General features: G+C 39.8%; 2 protein-coding genes across 6 annotated transcripts in view; one reads left to right on the top strand and one right to left on the bottom strand.

The window, feature by feature from the left end:
• BABAM2 (BRISC and BRCA1 A complex member 2) overlaps positions 1-17,183 on the bottom strand; it is a 170,342-nt gene extending 153,159 nt beyond the window's left edge. For 2 of the 3 annotated variants that reach the window (XM_055816664.1, XM_055816666.1), the window contains exons 1-2: positions 17,163-17,183; positions 13,129-13,288 (exon numbers count right to left, since the gene is read on the bottom strand). In XM_055816664.1, coding sequence (XP_055672639.1) covers positions 13,129-13,256 — 128 coding nt within the window. In that variant the 5' untranslated portion in view covers positions 13,257-13,288; positions 17,163-17,183. Of the gene's footprint in view, positions 1-13,128; positions 13,289-16,582; positions 16,716-17,162 lie in introns of those variants that run through there. The other variant, XM_055816665.1, reaches the window with a different exon arrangement.
• The window catches only part of RBKS (ribokinase), a 69,783-nt gene continuing 63,464 nt past the window's right edge, over positions 16,976-23,294 (top strand). The window contains exons 1-2 of one of the 3 annotated variants that reach the window (XM_055816670.1): positions 17,051-17,170; positions 17,626-17,777. Coding sequence is in view for 1 of the 3 variants with exons in the window: in XM_055816667.1 (XP_055672642.1) it covers positions 17,121-17,170 (50 nt within the window). In the remaining 2 variants the exon portion in view is untranslated. Of the gene's footprint in view, positions 17,171-17,625; positions 17,778-23,294 lie in introns of all 3 variants that reach the window. The other 2 variants (XM_055816667.1, XM_055816668.1) reach the window with 2 other exon arrangements.

The following is a 23,294-nucleotide window of genomic DNA, read 5'->3' as shown; positions in this document are numbered from 1 at the left end:
ATTTATTTGATGACTATCAAAATTCTTTATTAAAAGTAGTATGGAATGCATTTAGTCATTCTTCCTTCTTAGATCATATAGAAGCTTTATCACCTTATACTATCTGAAGACAAATCATCAGTGAATTTTACTGTAGAAGAGCAAACAAAAATTAAACTAAGAATTTTAGCCTCTATAATTTCAGGAACTTAATATTAAGACTGCCTAACCTTAATAGCCAAAGATGCAAAAGCTTCTTTAATCTCATGATGCCTAGGTTGCCACACACAGTGTTCTTGAGGATTAGTACTTTTTGGATAACAACTGGTTTTTGTGCACCACACTGTCAATGTAAAAGCCAAGAAAGCTCCGCACAGCATTAGAGACACCCTGACGGAGAACACTGCTAAAAAACAACACACACACAAATAAAAAGGGCAACACAACAAAGTAAATTGTGATCACTGGTTGTATTCCCAAGCCTTCCCAGCTCTTACACCTAGTATATGTTTCTAATTGGTCCTATATATGTCATATAAAGATACTGTTAGGGAAAAAGGAGTCAAGTTCCTTTTCATAATACGAGACACTACAAACATCAGTATTATTTTAAAAATTATGAGACACGATTCAGTCAGGGGGTTAGAGGCTGAAGGTTTGGTCAGCAAGCATTAAATATAATTCAGAGGCAAAGACAGGTAAATCCCCTGTTACTAATAAGAGGTAGAAAACTCAAAACTCCACCCAAAAACTCATATTGTGGCATTTGCTAAGAAAACCACCTTAACTTAAACTCAAGTAGAACAGCCCTTGTCGATGCCTTTAGACTCTTCTTTCCTCCCATTTTTTAGATAGAAATATGCTCCAGCATTCCTTGGAGACACAGTATTTAATCCCATTTAATTAAGAATTAATTGCAGAACTCACAACAGATGGGTAAGTCATCTACAGAGGCATTAAGAATAATTAAAGTGCACGGAGCAGGACAAGAGTGGAAAACAGGCCAGCGGGTAACAGTTCTTTTGCAAGGATTAGGAAACAGAAAAGTGGTGAAAACAACATTTTAGAGAGCTGACACTGATGGTGAAAACCTGTATCATACTGCAGCTCCTTGCAACAGTGCACAAAGCTTTACAGGCTCCCAGAGGCCTGCAAATACACAAGAAGAGTACTGTACTGAGCAGATGCTGCTGAAAACCGACAGATCCAACCAAAATTCTGTCAATCAGGCAAAATTTGAAATGGGAGAGATAGTCTAGTCAACCAGTTTTGATCTTCAGTTCCCCTTCATTATACAGACATATGTATTACACACAAGTGAGAGGGACTTGGACTTGAAAGATAAAGATACACACTACTTCTTTTGGGAAATAAAAATCCAGTTAGTGATTGCTACTTACACACATACTTTAATTAAAATATTAACATCTGAAAACCAATTGATGATTATCCCGAAGAACTTTCCAATAGATAAACCTGCTGTTTTCATAAAACTCATTTGGACCCTAGCTGGTTTCTTCAAACTCAGTATAAAATTAAACTACAATATCAAAAGTAGTCTTTGTAATATGGATGATGATGATGAAGTTTTTGAATCCTCTTAGTATAGATGATATTCCATAGTTGCAACATTTCAATCTATAGTTATTGTATAACGGTATTTACGGTATTTACATAATATATATTGTAATATAACAAAAATAATACATAAAGTGGTATTATATAGTATAAATTCCAAGGTGTCTCTAGATATGTCAACCATATTCCCAACAGCACCTTCATGTACTGTAAGTGCTGATTTGCCTTTAGGTACATATTTATGTTTTCTTGTATGAAGTTCATCATACTAATTGGAACTTTAGGAAAGGAGTGGGATGCTAGGCAGAACACATATGCTAGGAAAACGATCCCTGCACCCATAGACAGAGATATCCATCTTGTAAAAACTGAAGTTCAAATAATTATTTAAAATTAAATCAGCTACCAGTAACCTGCTTTCACTAGAAACAAGATACAAGAGCAAGAAACAAGAGCATCTAATGACTACTGTCATTAGTAAAATAAATATAGCAGCTGTATTTTAACAGAAAATGTAGATTTAGTTAATACGAATGAGTTTGCCAAAGCAGATGTTGCAGGTGGGGAAAGCTGCCCCAATCTTGTAGCAGGTGTCCTGCAATCTCACCAAGTATGTCTGCTTCTGCTGGAGGCAGACATTCAGCCCAGCCTCTATAAGGAAAACAGAGGAAAAATACATACATGTATTTTGAAATAATTTCAGAGAACATCTACATTAAACGAAAGTACATACAAGCCCCACATGACTGAATTTCTTTTTAGCATCACAAACTCTTTGCTCATTTAGCCTAGGAAGGCTGCTTTTAGAACTGCTCTTTTCCAGTCACCACAGCAGGACAGGTTGGAAAGGGCCACCAAAAAAAGGAACATGAAGACAGAGCTGCAAACCAGCACCACATCCTACATACTTACAAGTGTACTTGAAAGAAAATCTCTGAAGAACAGACTACCTCAAAAGTTTCCATTTGTAAAACTCCTACAGTTTGGGGTGGGAGCTCATTATTATTGGGTCTCAAAGAGCTAGTTATGATACAAATTAAGAAAAATCATTAATTGAAAAAGGAAAGTTTTCAACAAAACATGCTTTACAAATACACTTTAGAAAACATCTTTTATAATCGAACAGATTACCTTTGTAAGTAAGATCTTTTATACTCTGGTAACTGCCTGTAAGTTCTCTTTAAAAACTACACATGGTGCACATACTCCCCAGAAGAATAAAACAGAGAGAAAAGGTAAATTTTAATGAAGGAGTGACTGAAAAAAATAACAGAAACAAGACAACTGCAATGGGATAACACTCATAATGCACACTCCAGTAGACTATGCTTTGATAAATGAACTAGTGAATTCACATTATCATAAACTACCATTCCATCACACATTCAGCAAGGAAAAGGCACTACTTCATTGTATGTAAGACCAGCTGCACCCCAAATCCTTGGAACTCCTAAGTAAAGTTTTCAAGAAGAGTATGAGGGAGTGGCAGATGCATCCTTTGGATTTACTTCTTCTCCTTCCCCTTCCATCAAAGTCCTGTTTCATATTTTCACAATTGCCATTTGATTATGTATTACTTTGTAACAAGTTAGAAAGTAATAATCTCTCATATTCTACCTCTACTGTTCACTAATTTTAATTCGATTTCTAAAGAAAAAAAAAAAATCAAACAAGGAGCAACTTTACTTTTAGATTACTCTAAAAGAGCCATTCTTCACCAAGTATGAAATTACAGTCTACCACCTGGAATTTCAGAACCTTTTGGTGTTCACAAAGAGCATATTCATACAGAAAGTCACAAAAGCTAACCTATTATAAACATAAGCTCTAAAGTCATTTAGCATTGCTCCAATACCGCCTGTAGTAGCCACAAAGACCCCCCAACTTGTTTTCCAAGTAATTTATTTCACACCATAGAACCATTTAGTTTATTGGAAAATGAAATTAATTGGTATCAGGAGAAAAACATAAAGACTAAAAGCATAGTCCATGTTTATATATTTTCCCCCTTTAACTAACTAAACAATATTAGGAGGGGTCCAGTGATTCCAGGTCTTTTCACAGTTTCCTTTAAAGTTCTTTTCTAATGGCAGATTTTTAGAGCTTTCTGGTTAAGGATTTCTAATTATTTGATTTCCTAATCTTATAAACTCTCAGAGGAAGTTTATGTTAATATGACCATGAATTCAGTTCTTTGGATATGAAAGTTAGACCAAACAAGGATCACCACATTTTGATCATCACTCCATAGCTTTCAGTTGCACATACATGCGTAAGGGTAACTTCAAATTGTATATATTCATATAAAATACTACAGAACAGGAGGCACAGCAGAAAGCCTATCAAAAGATGCCAGCCAAGTAAAAATATGAGTAGTTCTATTTCTAGCATTATTTTAGATTAATTACAACATTAAAGATATGGAATAGACTAAAAAGACAGGAAAATCCTAATCATATACAATCAAATACAAAAATACAACAGATCACCCTGTGGAACCACACCCGCAGAACACAAGCATGTTACATTTTCCCCAGGAATTCTGGCTCAAGAACCTCTCACCTCTCCTTGTCTTTGCCTGACTTCTCATTCTTACATTCCCACTGTTCACAGCCACCTCAACTGTGCTAATGCTATTTATTGGCCATACCATAAATCAGAAAAGTAGCCATCACCCTTCCCACGGTCACATCTAACTATAACTAAAGAAAGCAGTTCCATGTACCCTTTTCTTGGTGACAGTCAAAAAATACTCTTCTCCCCTGCAAATGCTTGTTCTTGCCCTCACAATCCAGTTTACTGTTTTCTCCCAGCACCACAGTAGAAGCTAGCCCTGGCTCATCTCTCAGCAGCCTCACAGGACAAGTAGGACCTCCTGCAAGGACAAGACTACTTATGAGCAGAGTCACCTTTTGATCCCAGAGAAAAGAGATCCCAGTTTACCCAGAGCTCTTCTAAGTTTTGAGTCTCCAACCTACCGCAAATGCCTTGACCTGTCTTTTTGCTACTTCCAACCCCTCACCTATACCCTCAAGTTCTCCTCCCTCCTGCATCAATCTAATAAAACTGAATTTTGCCCATGTGAAACAGGTTCAAACTAAAACATTAAAAGTCATATGGAAGATATAATACCACTTGAAATCTCCAAGGCAATTATTCCTTTTAAGTGTCTTCACCATCTGCAAATGGTTTGCAGTTGGCCTGAAATCATACCACTTTTACAGAGTTTAAGTTAAGTCTTATGACTAAGATTTATGGCAGCCTGAAGAGCAGAACAGATAGTCAACTATCTGTTAGTTCAAAAAAAAATTATCATTACAGGATAATTCTTAACAAAGAACACGAAACATTGCATTATTCACCCCCAACAAAAACAAAAAAAATATCCATGGCTCAAGTGCACAACAAATGGTAAATCAACTTTTACTCAAGCGGTTGAAACCAACATTCTAGAGGAAGATGATGTAGAAAAGAGAAAGAAAAAATGTAAAGTGGGAAACAATTTGAAAGGTCACTGGTAACCCTAACTACAAACAAGAACAATTCAAACAAGTTTTTCTATTGAATAAAGAACTGACCATGCAAAAGAGAGCAACAAGCACTCTGTCATATTTTTGGTTTAAAAATATTATTTCAGTGATGTATAGGAATCCGAGGTGTGGGGGTTTTTTTAGGAAAATATCATTTTAGAGGGTTTTATATTTGGCTTTTTTGGCCTCTTCTCCATAACGGAATTCTGCAATTTCCTTTAACTCAAATTCATTGGGATTCTTTTATCTTACAATAATAAAAATACACAGTCCTAGTGGTCTAATTTTGTTCTTTCAGCCATATACCACAGATCACAAAGAAAAGAACCCGTGGCCTACACTGTGGAGTAGTTTGCCTCAGACACAGCAATTCTCTTCCCTCAGGAAAGACTAAATAAATATGTTTCCTTTTATAAACTTTCACTTTTCTGTGGATTACTTAGGAGGTTTACCTTTACCTCAAGGACTGAATTCAGTATCTTCAATAAGAACATCAATTTCAAAAGCAAATGGAACGGTTCAGTTATACATACAGCTCTAAGCATTCTTTTCAGATGCTCACTTCCGGGTAGATAACGGTTGCTTCATGGTATGTCTACATTGTGCTGTGTAGTGCCAAAACAATACCTAAGCTAAGCATCTCAAGAAACAGATTAAAACTCTCAGGTATAGCATTGCATTGGTGTGGTTATTCTGTTTCCAGTTGGATTTGAGATATTAAACCCATACTGCAAATTCAGTGCTGGACAGAGGCTACCCACAGTCAGAAAAATTAATTTCTCCATTAGTCAGAAGAGCACCATGACTGATGGCTCAAGAGATCCCAAAGCATTTATAAGGGTGCATTTAAAAGGGCAGCAATAGAGAGGTGCCAACCTGTGTAACAACAAGAGAGTCTTACGACAATGAAACCTCCCTTTGAAATTTTTTATGCAGGCTTACATAGGAATCAATACATTATACGAAGAGGCCTGTTTTTGATTTCCCACACTGTTAGAGAATGAATGTGTAGTTAGAAAACAGATTACAGATTCTGTTTTCAAAAATTAAAGGTTTGCTTCCTTTATGATCACTGACTCACAGAAATAGTTTACAGAAGTATTCCCATTGATTTCTGTTGGCTGCAATATAAACATGGCAGAATCAGATCTTCAACACTGTTGCACACTGGTCTGTCAAGATTGACCCTCTAATCATTTCCTATGCTTTTTCAAGCCCTTAAACTGATCACACAATGCCTGCAACAAACAGGCTAAAGCAAAAATCATAATAATTTGTTTCAGCTTCATTACAAGTATACATTAGCTATTTAATGTTATGCCATGTATGTGTATATGCATACGAGAGAGGCATACATAAAGTATAATTGCATACATAAGGCAGAAAATTTACCAGCCAGCTATCTGGGAATATGTTCTTCTATACTCAGCAGAAGAACAAAAAATTAAAAGCCAGTTATTCTCAGCTTCTGGTGAAATGTAATACGTATCCAAAATGCATGGTATGCTAGAAATCCATCCAGCTTACATTAAACAAACGCTGCATCTGTCTGATGCAAGGGTTTGGAAAAGGAGGAGAAATTGGACCAGGTATGCAATTATTAGATTTTTAATTATCTTTACAACAAAAAAATAGAGTCTTAGATTTTTTTTCTCCTGCAGCGATGCACAATGCAAATAAGACAGACATCTGTTACAATGGCAGAACATCCTGCACAAGGACCTAAAATACATCAACGTAGGCTCTGGCTTTCAAGAAGTGTTCAGTGAGTTACCACGGTACAGATAGCCAAAACATACATTTAAATCCCTTCCTAAGGTACATCTTTCCAACTGCATTTGGCACATATATTAGTACTACATCATGCGAAGCTCTGTCTAAACAAATCAGAAAAGATACAGTTGACATCTGCATCAAATAGTTTCTTTTCATTTTTAATAAAGCATAAAACCCATAGACATTACACTCAGCTTTTTTCAAGGTCAGAAAAAAGGAAGTCACTCACTGTCCCAGTCTAAAAATACCAACAAAGACATACTGTGCAGTATTTAAAATGAACAACTCTTAGGAAAACATAGGTAGTCTTTCAAACTACAGCCCAAGTTACTGTAATTATCTAATACTATATCTATATATCTAATATATATATAAAATATACCTAATACTATTTTACTTTTTAAAAGCCTTTCTTTACTCATAGCACTTGAAATTGACAAACACTCTTTCCTCCTGAACAACTTCAAGGACCTTGTTTAAAAATAGTGTAAAAAAAATAATTACCAAACTGTGGAGAATATTTACAAAACTATTAACAAATGTACACATTACACTTAGATCTTTATCAGACAGACATTTAGCCTTTGTTTTTTCAACATTCAGAAACAAACGCAGGAGAGCATGATCGTGGAGACAGTTGTCTTTTTAGACCAGCACAGGAAAACTTGTTTGAAGTTCCAAGTGCTGCTACATAGTGACAACTCTCTTGCACTGCATCAGCGCTTCAGCCTGTTAAATTTTCCTTGAGTGACAACAACAACCTACTAGTGACAAGATTCTTTGTAGTGAAGAAATACATTTATCATCCGAAGCTGGAATGAAACTACCTACTCCGTGCATAAGTAATAGTTTATGGCTTACCCAATACAGAAGTAATGGACTTATAAGACCATACCTCTCCTAAAAACTGCCACATCCTTTCAAGTATAGATTTTACTTAGAACATAAATTATTTTTTAAATCAGCTGTTCATAGTAATTGCGTTCAGGAGTCAGACTTGTTAACCATCATACATAAACAACTTGCAGGTTAAATCCCCTACCTACAGATATAAATGGGAATGATGGAATGTGAACTTTCCTCAAGTAACTTAAGTAGAATGTTTCAATTTGAAGTAATCAAAAGCAAAAGATCAAGCAAAAGCCTTAAATAACCACTACAGTCTTGTAATAGTATTTCATAGTTAAATTTTATTACATGAAATATGCACACAGAATCCATACTTACTTTAAAAGGGGAAATGCCCAAAAGAAAGGGAAATACCAAAGCATATTGCAGTCTACTTGATAACGCAAAAAAGTAAATCATCTCTGCTCACTAGGAAGCAGGGCAATAAAGTTATAAATAACTTATTACAGCTTGATTGTAAATTTGTATATTACAATCTACTCCAGATAGTACCACATTCTTCTGACCACTCTTCAGATAGGTTTCTTTCAGGAACACAACTAATTGTAAACACAGCTCAGTAACAAGCAAAGAGACAGAAATCAATACAGAATCAGACAGGTGCAAAGAACAAAATACCAACATGGTTTACTACAAACAAGTTATACAAAAATTCCACAATTAATCTCCTCATAAATATGGAATAACTATAACCAAACAAGTATGAAATCTAAAATTTTGTTATGAGTGGATATCTAAAAAAAAGAAATCTTAATATATGCAGCTTTAAATCACTGTATTCATTTTGAAATTCTGGATGGTGCAACACATCAAAGTAATTTAAAAAAGAAAAATAAAGTTTGTTGAGTAAGAATAGGCTTGCAGCATAATTTGAGGCTCAGGCATGGACCCTGATGAACAGCTGTAAGGAATAAGAAGTTCTCAAAGGCAATGACCACTACAAGTATGTTTTTCACTATTGTAACACACCATAGGAAAAGCAGCAGACTCTTAAAGAACTGGATTCTACATTATACAGTATTTAAACACCCTTCACATAGGAAAACATCCTCTATTTCTAAATCTACCTAATAATCACTTTTCCCGAGTCAAAATCTTTCCCATGATTATATGTATGAATGCTAAGAAAAATGCCTTAGCCACAATTCAGTTGGTTATGAGTAGATTTTACTGTCTAATTAAGATAGGTCATTATTTCAAAGAGACACCACTGGAGATTAACTGAATGATACAATATATGGCAATGACTCAATTGGCAGGAGTATTTTCTTTCTGTCTAAAACAAGGCAATATCCTATGCAAGAGTTAAAATGCTTTGATCCACTCTGTCATCTCAAATAAAGTCTCTTATTAGTGCAACATAGATGTCTGCCAGCGTTTTCTTATCACCAGAATCAACACTGCTAAAGGTGCTATATTTCACATGAGACCTAACACTCAGGTTCTATTTTTGTTCACTGTGGAGCCCTTTTTACAAGAAAGAAGATAATAGTTCTGCAGACTGGCCACTTAACTTCTGATCATTTCTATTGAAGGGATTCCTTCTTTGCTATCATGCCACATTGCTCAGCTCAGTTTAGGGGGCACTCATATTTCCTTACTCTGCATCAGCAGTGGCCATCTAACTCCTATAAATAGGACTTGATCCTGAAGGTCCTACTCATAGATGTAAATGTATGTATGTGTCTGATGAGACCGGTACTGTCTAATAAGTTTGTAAAACACACAGACATTATGGAACTGTAACATATTATTAAGAAACATTTACATACTCAAAGACTGCAAAACAATAGGATTTCCTTACTATGACGTATTTCCCTCCCACACTAGCAAGCAGAGCAAATTAACGTATCATCATACTTCATACTTGTAATCTAACATCAGCTCTTTAATAGAGTTCAGAAAACACAATAAAACTAAGTAGTCAATCAGCAATAAGTTAGAATAAGCGCAAAATAAGCAACTTGCTAAAACCATCTGACATACGGATTGACTTTTCAAATAATTAAAGGCTTAATATGCATGCCATTTTGAAGTAAGAATTGACTGACATGACAGGCTATAAACCTGGAACTTGATCTTGCACTGGTGAAATAGAAGGGAAAATCTTTCCCCTTTTGAGTTGAAAATGTCAAAACTAAGACTCTGAATGGACAAGGCCTCGGTGATATTACTGTATTCAGTATGTTACTCTTAATCCCTGTTAACCACAGCTTCAGTTTCTAAAACCTAAGAAATGAGAATGGATGGATCTTCAGTTGTACATTTTTTGCTATACATTGTAAAGCCCTGGTTCATCAGCAGAGTAACTACAGTAACGCCTAAATTTCTATCAAACTAACAGCATGGTACATGACAGGGGAGCAGCCATGCAGCTCCTCCCCTTGATCCCCAGGCTTCCAGATGCTTCTGTTTTCAAAGTTTATAGCTACTGAGATGATTACCTTAAGTATTTTAACAGCTTAGAGGTTATAGTAAAATTGTATTTATTTTATTCTTAAAAGTCTTCTGCACAACACACCAGTTAAAGCATAAAATATTTGCATGTTCTGTAATAGTCAAGCTAAACAATAGAAGAGATGTATTTACAGCCCCTTTCATGTAAATGTACAATCACTATTCAAAAACAAAGTTTCTGGACTAACAGTACTTATAAACAGTCATATTCATTTGAGATAAAGAACTGCTTTTTATTTAAGTTCAAATGTTCAATCTAGTACACCTTCCTCACCTTCCTGTTCCACATTTTAAGTTTAAAGCCTGATTCTGCCCCGTTTAAACTGAAGGGAGATTTGTAATTAGCGTTCTTAACTTCATTCTCCATTCCTCTAGAAACCATTCTCCTAATTTTCCTGTTTATGTCCAACCTCTATGTTCTTATACTTCCATTTCTTCATGCAGATAACACCCATATTTGCCTCTGTCTGCTATTTCCTTTGCATTGTTATTTCTCTCTTTAAAAAAAACTTAATGAAAGTAAATGTGTACAGGGGTTTAAATAATCTCATGATTTGAGTATAAGGAAGGAGAGCAGACCAATGGTTTTCAATCCATTTCTGAACTGTCAGAGCCCTACAAAGTTTTCTAACAACTTTAAATCTACTGACAATACAGTGGGTTGGGGATTTTGTTATTTATCAACTGATACGGGCCTCTCAAAAACATTCAGTGGAGTCCCAAAGGCTCCTACGGGAAAGGTTAAAGACCACTGAATTAGATCTTGAGTTATGGAAGAGACTTCTCTATAATTCTGTGATGCATCCATCCTATGTTAAGTAATTTTAAACTACCTGTTCAGCAATGTCATAAAGCACTACATCCCAAGGAACTTTGTATTTCCACACTGATGAGTAAATTCAAAGTTTTCCATTATAAATAAACTAACAATGATTTATTTGTAACAAACAACAAGAATCTTTCCTAAAAACCCACATGCATGAAATTCACATTTTAAAGAAAGTTCAAGCAATTGCTAATAAAGCCTGTTTAGAATAATGCTTTTAAGAAACATATCTGTACAAAAAAAAAAAACACCTTAAAAAATAATTCTCAGCTAAATGCAGAATCTTGATTATCCCAACTCTAGCTCCTAATAACCTCAAGCCACAAAAAAGCCAACATAAAGAATGAGGTTCATTTCTGTGGTCCAGAAAGAGGAAAAAAAAATAAAAATATTGCTGCTAGCCCTTGCATATAGCTGAGCCTATGCCTTTAAACAAGATATGGGACAACCTCTGTCAGGTGCTGTACTTGTGTTGCAAACTCCACGCACTATTTGAATCACTGGTATTGGGTTACAGGCACAGTCAGGGACAGTTTTTAGTTATTAAAAAAAATGAACTCTTGTAAAACATTCAGGATTCATCGAAGTAAATTCAAGATCTTCTCTGTAAGATCACTGGACAAAAACTTTAGACACTTATTAAAAATACTTCTGAAAAGAGTCAGCTAGAAAACACTGCTTTACATTATTTTAATTTATTATTTTAAAGACAGGCAGCATAAGCATTCAGTGGACAGAGAGCAAAACCCTTATCTACCTCCCAAAAAGCTGACACCTTCACCACCACACTACAGCTGTGTTTCCTCTCTACCTTTTTCTGTATTCCTTTCTCTTAGATTCAATAGGAGAAATGTAAGATATCTTCCATCTCAGCCTTCCTAGAAGACTAGTTCAAAAGAAAGCAAGGACTAGCGTGAAATGACAGCAGCAGATGCATAACTGCTCAGCCTGTCTCACATCATTTGCAAGCCTGAATGCCAAGCCAGACAACACTATTAACAAAGTTATAGCTCCTTAGATCTCCAACTAAATCTGTACTCTGTCACAGCACCTTACAGGGAGGGAATGGTTCCCTTCAAACTAAGTCTAAAATTCATACCTCCTTCCTGAAAAGGCATTGTAGCTACCAGAAAAGTATCTTCCAAACGGTCCATGACACCATAATAAAGCAGCCTACAGAGGCAGATTAAACAAAGTTTTCGGCAGAACTAAATTTTAAACAACAGTGATTTGTTGTGGTTCTCAAGATTTATTGGGTTATTGTATCATTCAAAATTATAAACAAAGCAGTAGTTGTACAAAAGAGGTGATTTAGACACCTTAACCTAATATAATTTCAGGCTCTGAACTCCAGTATTAAATACCTGAATCTGGGAAGCTGTTAGATGCTCAACTCTAAAAGAATAAAGCAATTTCTGATATGTCTCATCTTAAGTATTCTTTTGTCAGCCACCCTGGGAGTCCCCCCTCTCTGTACAATGCCTAAACTAAACTCTACTTTAAGCATTTCACTTTCCCCATGTATTATTACTCACAGAGGTTACACACCAAAGTCCCTTTGTATATGTGAATCCCTATTACTCTCTGAAAACCATCATGAACCCTTCTGGGATTTAAAATAAAGAGTAGCTTGGCCTATTTCAAACACTTGGCCCTACAGCCACTTGATACACTGATCCTAAGGGAGGTCAGATAGTTTTGGTTTTTTCTTATTCAGCATATTCATGACTACAGGTAAGGTCACACAAATTTATCTTCAAGTTTGTAATTTACAGAAGAGATTGAGTAAGCAAGTGATAAACAACAGGAAACAGCTATCTCACTGCTGAACACCAGCACTATCAAGTGGCAGCGATGAAAGTGTTTTAACAAGATTATTATTGCCAACAATATGACAAATTAAGTCTCCCAAACTACAAAATGGTAGTAAGACAAAAAATAACGTAGCTAGTATGTCAGCTCCAGATATATTGGAAATGCTTAAATACACATGAGCCTAGTAAAATTTAGTCCAGAAAAGACATCTTAACAGTAAGGGTTTAGGTATTCTTTTTGGATGAGGAACTCACTTACCCTGATTTCAAGTCTGTAATCCGTAAACAATTAGTAGCATCCAGTCCTACTTTTCCATTTCTGACCACACTGGAAATGAAGGGTGAGAGTGCTGGAGAAATTCTGTTCAAGGCAACTTCAGGTGACATTTTAGTACGTTCCTCCTTCCTTTTGTCTTGAGCTGCATAGGGATAGTAAGGGGGGGGGGGGGGAGGGGAGGAATAGGGATAATAATTAAAAAAAAATACTAATTTGATGTAACACGCAATCTGCAAACATCAAAAGAAAAAGCTAAGCATCCGAAGAATCAGGAATGTAGAGTAACTGAAGTGCACAAAGGTTTATAAAGAAAAAAAATAAATACAGGCAATTTTTTTCTCCTACCTCTGCAACATTCAATGAAGCCCATTTATTCAATGTCAACATAAACCCAGAATTACGTCCTAGGCTCCTCTAATTAAGATACTACCCCAATGAGAAAGAGAAATAAAATTGAGGGCCATTCTGACACTCCACAGCCTCGCCCCTTCTTGTGAGCATTTCCATTAGAAGTCTGTAATTGACGAGCCATGTTTATTTCAATTCCACTGAAATCAATAGGACCAAGGCTTTATCTCTCTGTAGTCTCATGTGTAATTTGCAATAAACCTAGTGCAACCATAATGAGTATTACTTTTACAATACTATATTGGGTAGTATATATAGCATTTCACAATGCCTTTTAAAGGCTATGGATGCTTTTCTGTCAGCAGTATCACCAGACTCTTTGAAAGGCATCTTCATTCACAAAACAGATCAGGAAATTGACATACACACATTTTAAGCACAGCTTTGTCAGAAGTGCTTGCAATTGGGTGACCTTATGCTACATCAGCTAGGCCACTAAGTTAACACACCTACTGCTTTTTAGCTGAAATGCAGAAACGGTGCAGGCACACATTTTAACTCATTGCACCACAAAACAGCTAGAGTATGCAGACAACAACAGAACGTGGCAGAAGTGAGAAAAAAGGAAGGGTAACCAACCTATTACAATGCTAACTTAACATATTTGATTGTATTCTTAAGCACAAAAGTTTCATCTGAAAATTAACTTGACAGTTTTAGAAAACAAAGCTGTAAATGCCTCAAGGTAACAACCACGCCACTAACAAGTGGGGCAGAAGAACTCACACTTAAACTCTGACCATTACAAGGTATCTTTTAAAACATACATTTAATAGAAAAACACTAATACATACTGTACTTAGATCCTTACAAAATGCTGCATAGGGACTGCTGTATTAATAAGTGTTCTATAAAGAAAGTGTGAACAAGTCATGGCAATATTTATAATTTTCTGTTGTTTCTAACACTCAGCTTACAAGCATCAGTTGGTAACTAATGGATAGTCTATAAACTGGTAATTCCCTGTAACTGATGGCAACATTAAAGTTACACATTTTGTTCTCATGAAAATTATTCACTCTTCAAGAAAGAGTATTTATCTGAGCTATTTGGAATGTATCGGAATAAAGCAATGGCCAGGCACTTTCAAGACAAACAAAAAGACTTCCTAAAAATAGTACCTTTAATACACTGGTTCTTACATTTTATAACAGCAAAGAAGCCAAAGACTAAACATCCATGTCTTAACATATGATGTGTTCTCTTCACATAGATGACTTGCCATAACTGACAACAGGCAACAACTTAAGTTTGCTTAGCAAACACCCACAGCAATTTAAGATGCTACCTCCTGTTTCTTACTTTTCTACCGAAAATTACTGCCTACTCACCTTTACTCTTCCCCAGAGTAACTGAGAGAACACAAGCCCATATTTGACCTATTTCAACGCTAAGTCCAATGGCTTAGATTGGACCGCTCACAAAAAGGAGTTTAAACTAAAATACTTTGCACAAGAGTGGCTACAACAGGGCACACATTTCAGTCTGCCACCTCTACTGCAGGGAGAAGTAATTTCAAGCAGAGGAACAGCTGGACTGATGAAGGTAAGAACTTCTTAACCCATGAAAAGCATACTGAAAAACAAGCTATCCTTCTAGCAATCTTAAAGGTATACACAAAGATCTCAGGATTGGTTCTGATAGTGCCAGCTTTTAAGGGGATTGTAAGTGTAATGAGGGGTAGAATTGTGAGACGTGAGATTCACATGGTGATCAAAGTTGAAGAGACGCGCCTTCCAAAACAAACTGCAGAATGAGGTTCCTTATTTTTTGTTAATAAAATATGCAGATACGGTTGAAACAAGATGTAGATGACTGCTATGCATTTTTCCTGGGTTTATTGCATCATTTCTTCAAGACCCACAACACCTTTCACATAACAAGCCAGGTACAAAATACTTAAAGGGTCGCTAGAAGTTAAAATCACTGATTTATTTTGTAAACAAAGGTCTTTACAAACTGCAATGCAGTACCATTTTCGTAAGTTTCAGTGTCACATAGTTTTTCCCCAGCTTACTTTTCCCATAGTACTGGAAACATAAACATAACAAACTCAAGGTAACTTACAAAAACAAAATTCACTACACTGTTTCCCTCCCACAAAAAAAACAAACAAACAAACAACAAAAAAAAAAACCCACACACAAACATTTGAAAGAAGTAAACAAAGTAATAGTTGAATCCTTTTAAACTCGGCAGCCTGTCATTACAACGTCGGGGAAATGTAACATTTGATTCACAGCCACCACAGAATCCCAGGCCGTGGCTGGGGCACCAGCGTGCCGGGACGGGAGATGGGATGGGAGATGCTCCGTTCTCCGCCCCTGGCAGGAGCACCACGGCCACCGCGTGAGGCGACACACGGCACCGGTGAGGCCCGTGATGGAGGCCTGGCAGCGCGAGGGGACCTCTCCTACCCAACCCCCTCGGCCGGCCCGGTTCCGTGTCGTCACTGTGAGGGTGCGCAGGTGTCTGGGTACGGGGCACGGAGGGGACCCACGGCCACCTCCACCTGCCGCCGTGCCCGAACACATCCCCACCTGCCAGCCCGGACCGCCACCGAGCGCCTCGGCCTGGGTACGGCAGGGCGCGCCCCGGAGCGGCCCCTGCCCAGCCCCGCTGCCGCGCCGGGCGGGCCCGGGCTGCCGGCTCACCGCCCCCCGCCTCGGCGAGGCTCCCGGTGCCGCCCCGCGCGAAGGCGGCGCGCCCGCCACCTGAGGCGCTGCGGGCCGCCCCGCCCCTCCGCGGCGGCGGCACCCGGGAGCGGGCCGGCCGCCCGCCGGGCGCTACTGAGGCCAGCCATCGCCCTGGGCCGCACCGGCCCCCGCACCGGCCCCCGCGCCGCCTCCTGGCCGGCTGCCTCCCGCGCCGGGTCTCCCCTGGCCCCAAGCGCCCCGGGGCTGGCGGAGGGGGCCGGGGCCAGGGCAGAAGTCAGCCCGCCTGCCGCCCGCCGCGCCGCTCCCCCGGGGCCGGCAGGGGCGCTGCTCCCGCCCGCCCCTCCCCGGCCACGGCCCGGGCCCCGCCATACCTACGGCGGCCAGAACACAGCCGCTTGGCAACGGCCGCGGCCACGCGCCCGTACCGTCCACCCAGGCCCGGCGTGCGCGCCCCCGCTCCCGCCCCGCCGCGCGGCGTGCGCGCTTCCGCCCCCCGCCGCCGCCGCCGCTCCCCGGGCCGGAGGGGTCTTCACCCGCCTCGATATTGGCGGCCGCCGCAGTGCCTGGGCGAGCTGTCTCGCCGCGCAGGCGTGAGGCTGCGGTTTCGTGGCGGCCGAAGGGGGAGGGGGAGGAGAAGAGGAGGAGGAGGAGGAGAAGAAGGAGTAGGGGGAGGGGGCGGTGGCAGTAGCGGCGGCTTTGCCAGCAGGCGTTCGCCAGGGGCAGCCCTCCGGGTCGAAGGCCCCCGCGAGCCGGCCGCCGCCGCCACCACCTCCCCCGCCCGTCGCCCGTGGCAACAGGCGAAGCCGCCGCCGCCGCGGGGCCTGGCGCGCAGGCCGGGTCCAGGGTCCAAAGCCCGGGCGGCGCTTTGGCCGGGCCGTGGAGCCCGGGGCTGCCCCGTCCTCTGGCGCCATGGCCGCCGAGGTGGTGGTTGTGGGATCCTGTATGACCGACCTGGTCAGGTTAGTACCCGGGGGGCTCCCGCAGGCCCCGGTGCGGGGCCGGTGTCCTGCCCTCGCTGGGCGGCGGGGCCCCGAGGTCAAGGTCGCGCAGGGCGCCCCGGTGGCCGGGGCAGGGCAGCGGCTCTTCGCGCCTCCCCCGGGCAGGCAGGGCCGGCGCACCCCGCCCCTCGCCCTGGGCCGAGGCGGGCGGGTGTCACGGCTCCCTCCAGGCCGGGACAGGAGCAGTGGGGCGGGCGCCAGGTGCGGGGCGAGGAGCTGCGGCCCAGGGCACAGGGAACCGAGGCGAGCAGTTGGCTGCGGCGGGGGCCGGGGGAGGGAGCGGCGCCGCCGGTGGGGGCGGCCGGGCCCGCGTGATGTCAGCCCTGCAAACAGGGCTTTGAAAGGAGTCTGTGGGAACGGGGTGAAGTTTGAACGTGTTGCCTGTTGGAGCTTTGATCAGCTGTCTGTAACTTTAGGGAGAAGAGAGGCTTGGGTTTGTGTTTTCAGCTGTGCTGGGTGGCTCGGTGTTAGCCCTGCCAGGAAAACAGCATTTTATAGTGACCCACATAGGAAACCATGAACTCTGATACTCTTTATCAGCAGAGGACTTTGAAATGATTTTATGAAGGTAAATAAAACTGGTCGACTGTAAGACGTTTTCAGTTCAAAGCATTTGTCTGCACTGGAAGAGCAAGAAAGAAAGCTTAATATTGCAAAGAAGCCAGTTAGCTCTGTGAAAAAGGACATTATAAATTGCTTACATGCAGGCAACATTTTATGTGAGACTTTGAAAGGAGAGAGAGAGAGAGAGAAGGCCTCCCAAGGAAACCCTCAAAAAATTAGCACCTCTGCACCCCGAAGCTGTTTTTTTAAAGTGAAAAATCCTTTTTAAAAGAAATGTCTTAATTCCTTTTTATTAATTTTCTGGGTGTTTTGCTTTTAGAATTAGGTATTTGAGTCTCTGTCTTTTTTGTTTGTTTGTACACAGTTGAAGTTTAGAAACTTAGAAAATTAAAGTACAGAAGTTCATGAAAGCTCTTGGTTCCAGCAGCCTGGGTTTTATAGTGAATACTAAATATCAGAAGAATTCAAGCAAAATTGCCAGAGTTGGCAACGAAGCAAATACTAACCTAAACTGGCTGACCTTGTCAGCCCCAGTAAAACTGCAGATCAGTCCCTGCTTTGCACCATTTTAAACACATCTGCTTTTAAGCTATATTTGCAGACTTCGATAAAATAGGATTTAAAAGTATATGTATCTGGACTGCATCAGCTTGTCCTGCTGAGAATTCTGCAGTACAAAACCAATTCCTCAATCAGCAGACAATTACATCAAAGCCTGTGGGTCAGGAAAGCATAGAATACATGATCAGAAGAATATGCTGAGGAGTAAGTACAGTTTAGGCATAGACACGTGTTGCAGAAACTATGAAAACCCTTAAATAATCATAGAACCTGTGTCAGAAAGATTTAATGTTTTATGTAATCTGCAGAACACGCTGGCAGCTTTTCAAGAAGAATAGTTGTCGTGTACGTCAGAGTAAGATCCTGTAGAACTGATCTTGATGTTATCCATGAATGAGCTATAAGATGCTTGTGTCGTTATATTGAAACAGAAAACATGGTGCTCTAACCTCAAGACATTTCTTTTCCTGTGTCTCTAAAATGTGGGGGAAACAATAATTAGAAAATTGTCTGCCAGTTTAAGCACTGCTGACAGTCACAGCTTTGGGTTTTTTCTTGACACTTAAGCAAACAAACAAGAATATATTTTTTTCCCCTGCAAGTTTGATATGGTAGAAATACAGTCATTTATTTGAAGCCATGTTGACTGGCCATACTGTAACCAGAGATTAAACCATAGGTTCTAGCCATAGATGCTGTTATACTGAGATTAAGTGATTGAGGAAAAGCCATTTCACTTTTCAGTCACCTGAGAGGGTTTCTTAAATTGTACAAATATACTATCACAAGAATGTATCTTACTTGCCATTATTAGCCTCTACTTTAAGGAGCAGTTAAGGGCTTTTTATTAGTTGTAAGCTGATTTGCTTCAACAGAAAAAGAAGGGACAGCCTCATTCTTTCTATTGCTAGCACAGTACTTCAGGCACTTGATAAAATAATAAGAAGAGTGCATTTAAATTTAGCTGGCAAGAGTTTAATGTGGCTGAAATGTCCATGTAGTACCCATGTAGACATAGTTTAAATGTATCCTGTGTTACAAAAATCCTGGCAAAATTACCAGAAAGCACTTAACTGTAGGCTGGGATGTGCCTAGGTGGAGAGGGAACAATGAGATGGGGAATGATAAGCAATCATTATTAAAAGTGCTAAAAACTGCTAGGTTGGTATTAGGATTGATGCCAGGAGGGTATCTTTTGACTGTGTGTCTGGGATTTAGAGGGCTGTATATTCTGGGTTTAAAGCTAGGGTTCATTTCAGCTGATATGAAAGAGCATCAGGTTTTTGCAAGTGTGTCTGTCATTTATGCTAATGTTTCAGTTTGCAAAAGACATGGACAGTAGTGATGATGTTACATGCCTATCTATCATCCATTTGGAGGAGGCTGAATAAACTGAATTAGGAGTGAGAGTCAATGCAAAGGAGGTCAAATGCATTTTTGGACACATTGTGTCCACCAGTCAACACTAAAGCCTATCTTTCCTAGGAAATAATCATACTGATTGAGACTGCCAGAGCTAGACAGTGCTGTGTTACAACTCAAACTGATAAAATACCATGTTGGCCCTTTAGAAGACAATCTTGGCCCTCTGCCTGGAAAGCTAGAAGCTCAGAGGTGCAGAGATTAAATGATAAATGTTCCCAAGTCTGTAGAAGCAAGATACTGAAAATCAGAAGGATAAGCTTCAAGCTACCATTGGACATATGGTAGCCAGATTCACCACTATAAAAAAAGTTAGCACATAATGTTTGTACTCAATACAGTAAACTAATGATTTCAAGAACCGTAACCTCTGTGTGAAATGGAAATGTATAATGTGAAGTTTGCTGTGTCTTATGTAATGGCTGAGATGGAAAAGGATGGAGACCGTCTGTTGAAGACAGTATTCAGATGTAATTTTGAGAAATAATCAAATTCAGAAGAAAGAGTAGTGTGTCTTAAAATTCTTTTTTAAGGAAGGGGCCCAGTGGTTTGCATTTAAGACACTGTTCTCATTGGAAATTCTTTTCTCATTGTCCTGTAGCGCTGCAGTGGCAGAATGTGGGTTTTCTAAAGTGAATTTAGTATAATCAAAACAACCTCACGTACATACATGCAGTAAACCACACTCTTTTGGCTTTAATAGGACCAGGAACAAAACATATTTGTGGTCACAATCATAATCAACACTTCATTGGCAATAGTGGGCAATAGTAGTAGAAAACAAAACCAGTATTATTCTATATGATCTAGATATCAAACCAGATGAGTACCATCCATAGTATTATTTAAATAGTTTCTGTTCTGACTCATATTTGCAGACTGGTCATGGCATTCGCATTTTAATTCATATTAAATCAGGGCAAGACTAAACATATAAACCAATGAGAGTCAGACACACTAAAACAATTATAATAAACAGGAGAAACTTTGGCATGGCAATTGAAAACAGCAGAAGCAAAGAACAAAATGTAAGATGGAAAAAGAGCCTTTGGACAGTCACAATAACAACAACAGTTTTTCAGTTTAACTCAAGAGAATGAGACCACAGTCCAAATACTGGAAAACTGTGTTTGTTAGGATGTTCAAAATTCGAAGTTTTAGTTCTCTGTGGACCCCTTTCCTTCCCTCAGGTCGCTTCATTCCCTGTAGGTAGTAGAACTAAAAGTTCTGCTTCCTGTCCCCTACAGTAACAACTGTTGTTAATAGTTATTGCAAGTACTAAACTAATCGAAAGCTTTCAGCAAGAGAAGAACGACACGGCAGAGAAAGCACTGAGCTACAAAGTAGTATGTTGCCAGACTGGAGTGCACTGTGGTGACAAATTCACATCTGCAGTTAACGTCCCAGAGTAGCCTGATGGACACATCGAATCATCTTCGCTAACTGAGCACAATCTCTGCTGGTACAAAATGGCAAAGGTATCTCCATTAGTGAGATTCTCTGTCTTCCTCTTAGGTCTCTAGTGGTGGTTATTGTCAGCTGAAGTAAATGGCTTCTTGGCTCACTGGAAATGTCCATGATCCAAAGCTATCTCTGTACTTTCTTTTTTAAAGAGCAACATTTGGTACAACAATTTCAGGCTTTTTTTGTGGGGATATGGAAAGGAATTTTCTAACGTTTCTCTTGAGCGAGCAGAGAAAGTCTCACATATGACTGCAGTTTCTTCTTTGCTTTGTTTCCAGGTCTTTCACAAGTGTTCTCATTTCCACCATTTCTCATGCATGCGCAGTCACAAAGTTTTTATGTTTTTTCTTGCTTTAGTGGTTTTTTTCTCTTCAGCTTCTCCTAGCAGCTGAGAAAAGTGTTCTAGAATCCTTCAAATCCATTTCATTTGTGTTTTTGTTTTTATCTGTAATGCTTCCCCTGCAGCAGCCACTCCTCATTCTAGTCAATGTGCCATTGCCAGCAGCATGGGAAAGCACAACTGTGAAGGAATACAAGCTTAGTCCAGTTGAGGAAATTAATCTTTTGGATCCAGAGAAAGGCATCAAGGCATGAGAGAATGTGTCATCTGTGAATTGTTTCATTTATGTAATAGTGAAAAATCTGGGCTTGATTTCAGAGCCAGTGCTATTCCCTTGTCTCCTTCTCTGACCTAGCAAAGTTTGGGTGTATAGTAAATGCAGGATGCGCAGGCTCAGTGTTTTGTTGTTCTGCCCTGATTTTAGGGGACCAAAATGTGGTTTAGAGAAAACTCCCCTTTGCCTTCTTTTGCCTGGCAGGAAGAAAGCTGTGTCTTGGGGGCCCAAAAAGAAAAATGGGATAAAAATCAAGTTGATTAAATCCTCAGTGAGAAAGTTGTGTTCTGTTCATATACAGCTTTTGAATTGCTGTAGTGCCCCAGACACTGCTCATCTGATGTGGGGCCTGATCCAAGCTCATCCATATCAAAAGAAGTTTTTTGCTGCTCTAAATTGTCACACGCACACCCCCTGCAAAATCTGAGTGTTCAGTTTATTTCAGGGTGAGACACAGTTTAAATGTTCTAGTGTGTTAAAAGTATTGGTGTTAATACTCCAGACCTGAAAAACTTCCAAGAAAGTTTCTTTAACAAAAAATGACAAAATACTGAAGAGGGGGTAAGCAGGGAAAATGTTTGGTTGGGCATTTCTTAAATTAACACAAATAACTAGGGCAAGGCCAGCAATGACTTTTTTTAACCCATTACAGGAGCTGCATTTGCAACCGAGGTTGCAAGCCCTAAGCAAGAGACAGTGCACCATTGATCCCAGCTGGCACTTTCTGAAAGAAACTGTTGTTTGCGTAACAGAGGATGCTGTGGGTCATCTCTTAGAAGGACTGATGGTGCTAGAACACCTGCTCAACAATTGTCTTTGGCTCTTACTCATGAAAACTTTTTTTCTCCCCTTTTCTAAATGGAAATGTGGAAGTTTTAAAAATCTTGGAAAATACAAATGTGAAACTGGTCACATGATGTCTTTTAACTTAAGCGCAACAGAAGTTTCTTTCTGGATTCTATTTAATTGCAGCTTCCCTGCCCTTTCATTTGGTGTCTTCATTTTGTATCCTAAACTACTGTGTACTGTAATTAGGCACTGTCTTTCCTTCCAGAAGCAATTCCATTTCAGCAGTAACTAATATGACTCTTGTTTTTTAGACTTGTTTATCTAGTTCAGTTTCAATAGTCTGTATTTAGTAGTGCTTTTGAGCTAAAGAATAGCCCTTGTGGTACTACAGTCACACGTCGCACCTGTACTACATGAATGCCACAGTTAAGTAATTTCTTTGGCTTCCCAGTAACCAAGAGGTAGCACTTTTTGTCCTACTACGCATTTGGAAAACTTTTTGGAGTTAGAGAAGGACAAGAAGGGCAGTTCGCTTTGTAAAAAGATAGGAAAAAGGTGAAGCGAAATTGGAGGAAAGTACTAAAAAGGGCAAAAATCATAATAATTGCAGAAAGTGTGAAGAGTCTGTGGAGTTGAGGTTGAGATAAAAGGCAGGGAAATTACAGTCCTAA

Source organism: Falco peregrinus, chromosome 11 (genome assembly GCF_023634155.1).
Source record: "Falco peregrinus isolate bFalPer1 chromosome 11, bFalPer1.pri, whole genome shotgun sequence".
NCBI classification, from domain to species: Eukaryota; Metazoa; Chordata; class Aves; order Falconiformes; family Falconidae; genus Falco; species Falco peregrinus.
The sequence above is the reverse complement of the archived record's forward strand: the minus strand, read 5'-3'. Positions and strand labels throughout refer to the sequence as shown.